At 47.8% G+C, this 7,500-nt stretch overlaps 1 protein-coding gene across 1 annotated transcript in view; it reads right to left on the bottom strand.

The window, feature by feature from the left end:
- The window catches only part of ndrg4 (NDRG family member 4), a gene marked incomplete at both ends in the record, with an annotated part of 42,154 nt that overhangs the window by 15,273 nt on the left and 19,381 nt on the right, over nucleotides 1–7,500 (bottom strand). The window contains 5 exon segments of the mRNA XM_084453176.1: nucleotides 738–794; nucleotides 2,430–2,516; nucleotides 3,889–3,949; nucleotides 4,853–4,915; nucleotides 5,036–5,156. Coding sequence (XP_084309302.1) covers nucleotides 738–794; nucleotides 2,430–2,516; nucleotides 3,889–3,949; nucleotides 4,853–4,915; nucleotides 5,036–5,156 — 389 coding nt within the window.

Below are 7,500 nucleotides of genomic sequence, written 5' to 3'. Positions count from 1 at the left end.
GGAGAGGTGGGGGAGGTGGGGGTCTCAGTCAGCTTGTGAGGGGAGGTGAGGGGAGGTGGGGGTCTCAGTCAGCTTGTGAGGGGAGGTGGGGGGAGGTGGGGGTCTCAGTCAGCTTGTGAGGGGAGGTGGGGGTCTCAGTCAGCTTGTGAGGGGAGGTGGGGGGAGGTGGGGGTCTCAGTCAGCTTGTGAGGGGAGGTGGGGGGAGGTGGGGGTCTCAGTCAGCTTGTGAGGGGAGGTGGGGGTCTCAGTCAGCTTGTGAGGGGAGGTGGGGGGAGGTGGGGGTCTCAGTCAGCTTGTGAGGGGAGGTGGGGGGAGGTGGGGGTCTCAGTCAGCTTGTGAGGGGAGGTGGGGGTCTCAGTCAGCTTGTGAGGGGAGGTGGGGGGAGGTGGGGGTCTCAGTCAGCTTGTGAGGGGAGGTGGGGGTCTCAGTCAGCTTGTGAGGGGAGGTGGGGGGAGGTGGGGGTCTCAGTCAGCTTGTGAGGGGAGGTGGGGGGAGGTGGGGGTCTCAGTCAGCTTGTGAGGGGAGGTGGGGGTCTCAGTCAGCTTGTGAGGGGAGGTGGGGGGAGGTGGGGGTCTCAGTCAGCTTGTGAGGGGAGGTGGGGGTCTCAGTCAGCTTGTGAGGGAGGTGGGGGTCTCACCTGGCTGAAGAGGTGGGGTGGGGGGAGGTGGGGGTCTCACCTGGCTGAAGAGGGGAGGTGGGGGGAGGTGGGGGGAGGTGGGGGGAGGTGGGGGTCTCACCTGGCTGAAGAGGTGGGGCAGCACGGTATCTGGAAGAGCACTGGTCAGACCAGACAGCTGGAGAGCACAGAGGGATTGGTGTTGGAGTTGTTTTTTAAATCAGAATCATAATTTGTAACATATTGTCAGCAGGGTTAGGGCTAGGGTTAGGGTTAGGGTTAGGGTTAGGGTTAGGGTTAGGGTTAGGGTAAACCCAAGTAAACTCAGTTTACCCACCTCTTTAAAATGAGGCTGAGAGTTCACTCACCTGTCTTCTGATCAAGTGTGTTAACAAATGAAGGGAAATATGGTGGGTAAACTCCACACTCAACACAGTTTACCCACCTCTGCGTTAACCCTAACCCTAACCCTAACCCTAACCCTAACCCTAACCCTAACTACTACACGCCTGACTGTCAGTGGCACTTCATTTATTACATGTTTGCTTTGGCAATATTCAAAGTCATTTTATTGCCCTGCCAATAAAGCATTGAAATGAGTACTGGGTGGCCAGGCTGGAGTACAGGACCATAGTATCTCTGGTTAGTACCCTAGTACAGGACCATAGTATCTCTGGTTAGTACCATAGTATCTCTGTGGTTAGTACCATAGTACAGGACCATAGTATCTCTGGTTAGTACCATAGTACAGGACCATAGTATCTCTGGTTAGTACCATAGTACAGGACCATAGTATCTCTGGTTAGTACAATAGTACAGGACCATAGTATCTCTGGTTAGTACCATAGTACAGGACCATAGTATCTCTGGTTAGTACCATAGTACAGGACCATAGTATCTCTGGTTAGTACCATAGTATCTCTGGTTAGTACCATAGTACAGGACCATAGTATCTCTGGTTAGTACCATAGTATCTCTGGTTAGTACCATAGTACAGGACCATAGTATATCTGTGGTTAGTACCATAGTACAGGACCATAGTATCTCTGGTTAGTACCATAGTACAGGACCATAGTATCTCTGGTTAGTACCATAGTATCTCTGGTTAGTACCATAGTACAGGACCATAGTATCTCTGGTTAGTACCATAGTATCTCTGGTTAGTACCATAGTACAGGACCATAGTATCTCTGGTTAGTACCATAGTACAGGACCATAGTATCTCTGGTTAGTACCATAGTACAGGACCATAGTATCTCTGGTTAGTACAATAGTACAGGACCATAGTATCTCTGGTTAGTACCATAGTACAGGACCATAGTATCTCTGGTTAGTACCATAGTACAGGACCATAGTATCTCTGGTTAGTACCATAGTATCTCTGGTTAGTACCATAGTACAGGACCATAGTATCTCTGGTTAGTACCATAGTATCTCTGGTTAGTACCATAGTACAGGACCATAGTATCTCTGTGGTTAGTACCATAGTACAGGACCATAGTATCTCTGGTTAGTACCATAGTACAGGACCATAGTATCTCTGGTTAGTACCATAGTATCTCTGGTTAGTACCATAGTACAGGACCATAGTATCTCTGGTTAGTACCATAGTATCTCTGGTTAGTACCATAGTACAGGACCATAGTATCTCTGGTTAGTACCATAGTATCTCTGGTTAGTACCATAGTATCTCTGGTTAGTACCATAGTACAGGACCATAGTATCTCTGGTTAGTACCATAGTACAGGACCATAGTATCTCTGGTTAGTACCATAGTACAGGACCATAGTATCTCTGTGGTTAGCTGGCCTACCTTGCTGGCAGCCCAGTCTATCCAGCCCTTCCCATTTGGGTCGATGTTGAGCAGAACCAGACCCTCTACCAGGTCTGGGAAGATCAGCTGAGGGAGGGAGGGAGGGAGGGAGAGAGAGAGAGAGAGAGAGAGAGAGAGAGGGAGAGAGAGAGAGAGAGAGAGAGAGAGAGGGAGAGAGAGAGAGAGAGAGAGAGAGAGAGAGAGAGAGGGAGAGAGCAGGTTTCATATAATAGTACTCAGACTGGGATCACCTATACGCATGGTATTATAGTCTGGGATTACATCCAAGGGATTTAATTGTCCCGACAAAAACAAAACAGCTAAAACATGTTTTGAGTGTGTAGTGGTTTATTGGCGCAGAACTTCACCAATTTCATTGCTGTTCATATAAAGTCAGGTTTAACTACAGTGACCTCTGGTAACCCTTGCCTAGGCCCGCAGTGTATAATTAGATGAGTTTACAGCCTTGACACCAAATAGGCTACAGTGACTCTGAGACCAGTATATGAACAGCCAGTCTGAGGGCATAGAAGGTCAGAGAAGGTTCTCGACTGGCCTGTTCAGCCGTTAGGAGCAACAACAGCTGTTAGAATTGGATAATCGGACAAAGGAGACATCAGGAATGTCCAGTCCCCTAGCAACGGTCTAATCTTGAACTGGTACTGTGCCATCACAGCTTATAATCATAACTAAGATTGTCATGTGACCAGCCTCCTGGCTAAACCGTATCAAAGAAGATCCTGGACGAGTCCGGAAGCGCGTTAAGCTACTCGTAGCTCATGTTGGTTTAAACTACGCTAGCATCAATCAATCAATCAAAGCTTTATTTGTATAGCGCATTTCATACCCAGAGGCAACACAATGCGCTTTAGCATTAGCTTAGCTTAGCTCCTAGCCTAGCATGTTAGCTTGTTAGCATGCTAGCTCACACCTGTTGTCCACGCTACTTTAATTGAACGACTACTCTGCTGCTCCCACGCTGCTACGGTACTGTATATCACTGTTACATTGTATCTCAGCTACTGTCTTGTAATTTGTCATAACTCTGTCAGAACTGTATCTGACCAAGCCTGAAGCTTGGTTATTGTCTTGTATTGTCGTGTATTGTATATGCTTATTCTTTGTTAAATAAACTACATGATTTATGGCTGTTACATAATCCACACTGTGTCTGAGCATCTGTTTAAGGAATCCACATCAAGTGATTTCCCAGAGTTCCCTAAAACAGATGATGTAGGTCTTTAAGTGGAGGCTGCTAGTGAGCAATCTCTCCAGGACAAGGACTACAGAAACAGTAAGGGTTAGGGTTAGGCTTAGCTGCTAGTGAGCAATCTCTCCAGGACAAGGACTACAGAAACAGAGACTGACGTTTACAGTAATCCCAGACTAAGGGTTAATCTGGACGTGTGAAACCAGCACATTTATCAGGGTCCCACAGACTCAGAAGGGCGGGGCTTACTGCAAATTTGGCCAGGACATAGGCTCCAGCTCCAACTCCAATTCCCACAATGCTCTTGAATCTGGAAAACAACAACATCTGAATAAATAATCTATCAGTTAAAGAGCAAGGTAAAGATATTGAGAGAGAGAGAAAGAGAGAGAGAGAGAGAGAGAGAGAGAGAGAAAGAGACAGGAATAGAAAGAGGGATAGAGGGAGGTAGAGAGAGGGAGAGAGGATATAGACAGTATATAGAGAGAGATGGAGAGAGAGAGGGATATAGAAAGAGATAGAGAGAGAAAGAAGGAGAATAGATAGAAAAGAATAGAGAGAGAGAGAGAGAGAGAGTGAGAAGGATAGAGAGAGAGAGAGAGAGAGAGAGAAGGAGAGAGAGAGAGAGAGAGAGAAGGAGAGAGAGAGAGAGAAGGATAGAGAGAAGGAGAGAGAGAGAAGGATAGAGAGAGAGAGAGAGAGAGAGAGAGAAGGATAGAGAGAGAGAGAGAGAGAGAGAAGGAGTGAGAGAGAGAGAGAGAAGGAGAGAGAGAGAAGGATAGAGAGAGAAGGAGAGAGAGAGAGAGAGAGAGAGAGAGAGGATAGAGAGAAACAGAGTGAGAGAGAGAGAAGGAGAGAGAGAGAGAGAGAGAAGGAGAGAAAGAGAAGGAGAGAGAGAGAGAGAAGGAGAGAGAGAGAAGGAGAGAGAGAAGGAGAGAGAGAGAGAGAGAGAAGGAGAGAGAGAGAAGGAGAGAGAGAAGGATAGAGAGAGAAGGAGAGAGAGAGAGAGAGAGAGAGAGAGAAGGAGAGAGAGAGAGAGAGAGAGAGAGAGAAGGATAGAGAGAGAAGGAGAGAGAGAGAAGGAGAGAGAGAGAAGGAGAGAGAGAGAAGGAGAGAGAGAGAGAGAGAGAGAGAGAAGGATAGAGAGAGAAGGAGAGAGAGAGAAGGAGAGAGAGAGAAGGAGAGAGAGAGAAGGAGAGAGGGAACCACTCACCCAAAGTGCTGGACCACACAGGGCAGCATGCCGGCCAGCTGGTCCATGGTGGGGTACTGGTACCTGAGAGAGACATGCTGACCTTTAACCCCCTGACCCTAACCCTAACCCTGATACACACTGTACTGTACAGTATGTGTGTGTGTGTGTGTGAGAGTGTGTGTGTGTGTGTGTGTGTGTTACCCCTGTGGCAGCTGAGAAGCTCCAATGTGCTGACCGGGCGCGTCTACGTGACAAACCACAAAGTGCTTAGTGATCTCCTGCATGTCCTCGTTATGGAAGAAGGAGCTGAAGCACAGCTTGTCTGTAGAGAGATGAAGAAGGAGGGAGGAGGAGGAGAGAGAGAGATGCAGAGAGAAGGAGGGAGGAGGAGGAGAGAGAGATGCAGAGAGAAGGAGGGAGGAGGAGGAGAGAGAGATGCAGAGAGAAGGAGGGAGGAGGAGAGAGAGAGAGAGAGTGATGCAGAGAGAAGGAGGGAGGAGGAGGAGAGAGAGAGAGAGATGCAGAGAGAAAGAGGAGGAGAGAGAGGGAGAGAGAAAGAGGAGGAGAGAGAGGGAGAGAGAAAGAAGCATATTAAATATGCATGCCCACACTGGGAAGTGGAGCCCCCTGAATGTGACCATCTGTCTATCTTATCCCCAGGCCACAGGGGGGCGCTGCACTCCACTGGCCTCACAGGAAACCATCTGTCTATCTTATCCCCAGGCCACAGGGGGGCGCTGCACTCCACTGGCCTCACAGGAAACCATCTGAGCTTCAGCATGAATCCAGATTAAATGTTCAGTCTGGCAGACGTCTGGGGCCTCATTTATCATTGAGGTACGCCTTCTTTTACACGGTCTTTTTCGCGAGTTCAGGCGTACGCCATTTGCCCCCCCCACATTGCGATTTATCAAGCCGTAAGGGCGAAAATTTAGTCGCCTTTCTCCGCGCTTTTGTAGGACACCTCTCCAGTTGGCGTACCGATTTACACGGTGTTCTACGCCCTTCTTGAACACAGGGGGAACTGGCGACGCAGGTGGTGCGTCGGTGAATTACTATGTTTGACGGAGAGAATAAGAGCGACAGTTCATGAACGCACAATCATGTAGGCTAATAGCCCAATTCAGCACCAATATATATCGCAATGCTAGATTAGACGTGTCCTCTAACCGGCTCATTCATGGTCCGATATGGATTTGTTCCCCAAACGGAACCTATGCGCTGTCCCAAACCTTTCCGCGCTATATGTCACACACCTAATGCAGGCACTCCATCAAACGGCAATAATTGACCAATTAGATTGTCATTAATATGTGATCATGTGGACCTGTTTGCTGTTTGGTAAGCATATAAATGACAGTCCTCCTGTGCGTAATGCGAGCCTAAATGAATCCGGCGCTACTCGGCCTACTGGCCCGAGATAGAACTCCAAAGAGGTGACGGCGATGGCGACTGCACCCACATAAGGGCACCATCAGTGAATGAATACGTCTATGTGAATCGCTAAAATGTGCACACTAGAAATACCCAAATCATATGTGACATGCTCATCACAAGTGTAGTGGCACGGTGGCCTGGCTCCACGCATGACTCATTCATCCTGGCGCACAGCAGGGTAGGGCTAGACTGGAGGCAGGCGCTGCGCGTGACGGCTGGCTTATTGGTGTGTGCATAGCCAAGATACATATTCTTTGTCTTATTTACTTTAATCTTTATTAGCATTTTCCATCCATACAACGACAATACAATAAAACATAAAAACTTACAATAACAGCTTATGGGTACTTCCATCCATGCAGCTTTTTTTTCTTACTCAAATATGACAATTTTAATATTAGTGGTATCATCACACTTCCTTCTATAATCCATCCATTTTTCCCATCTCCCTTCAAACTTTCCTTCATGCATCCTCAATGCATGCGTGAACCTCTCCCTAACATACATCTCCTCCACAACACCCAGCCACTGCTCCTTGGTTGGGCGTTCCACCTTATACCAAGCCCTCGTTATTGTCTTTTTACTAGCAACCAATAGTAGGCTACTTTCACTAGGTATCTGTCCCCTCCTTGTACATCATCCCGTGTTATGTTTGCCAAGATATATATTCAAAGCTGATAAGAAGGTGGAAGTCGGCGCGCTGGAGGTGGAGGCTGCAACTCGCGGGGGCACGACCGTCAGGTCCAGGACCACTGCAGACTCCCCCTCCTCTGAGTCCGACCCCACGTCAGAGTCTGGAGAAACAATTTCAATCATTTTCTTTGAGTTTGTCTGTGAACTTGATTATGCATTAAACATTTCATTGTGCAGCCATATTCATTTGATATGTTTTTCTGTTGGCAGTCAAATAAATGCTGTGATTTACCGGGTGATTTAGATGAGTCTTAATTTCCCAGAGGGGAAAATGTTTAATGTGTTCTAACATTATGAAGTGGTCATCTGCGTTATTGTTCCCTGTTTTTGGTCCTAATTTAATCATAGCCTACCACAGAATGTTTGCTTCACTCGCAGCCACGTTACAGTATGTCCGTGTATGCCCAATCCTAGATGCACAACACGTAGCTAAAGTAGGCTACTAAGCTGTAGGAGCAAACAGACAAACGTAGGCGATTTATACCTTCCGAAGAGGATTGCCTTCCTCACGTGGACCTCACCAACTAGCACATGCA

This window comes from Borostomias antarcticus (assembly GCF_949987555.1).
Source record: "Borostomias antarcticus genome assembly, chromosome: 18".
NCBI lineage: Eukaryota > Metazoa > Chordata > Actinopteri > Stomiiformes > Stomiidae > Borostomias > Borostomias antarcticus.
Note: the sequence above shows the minus strand (reverse complement) of the source record. Positions and strands in the feature narration are given on the sequence as shown.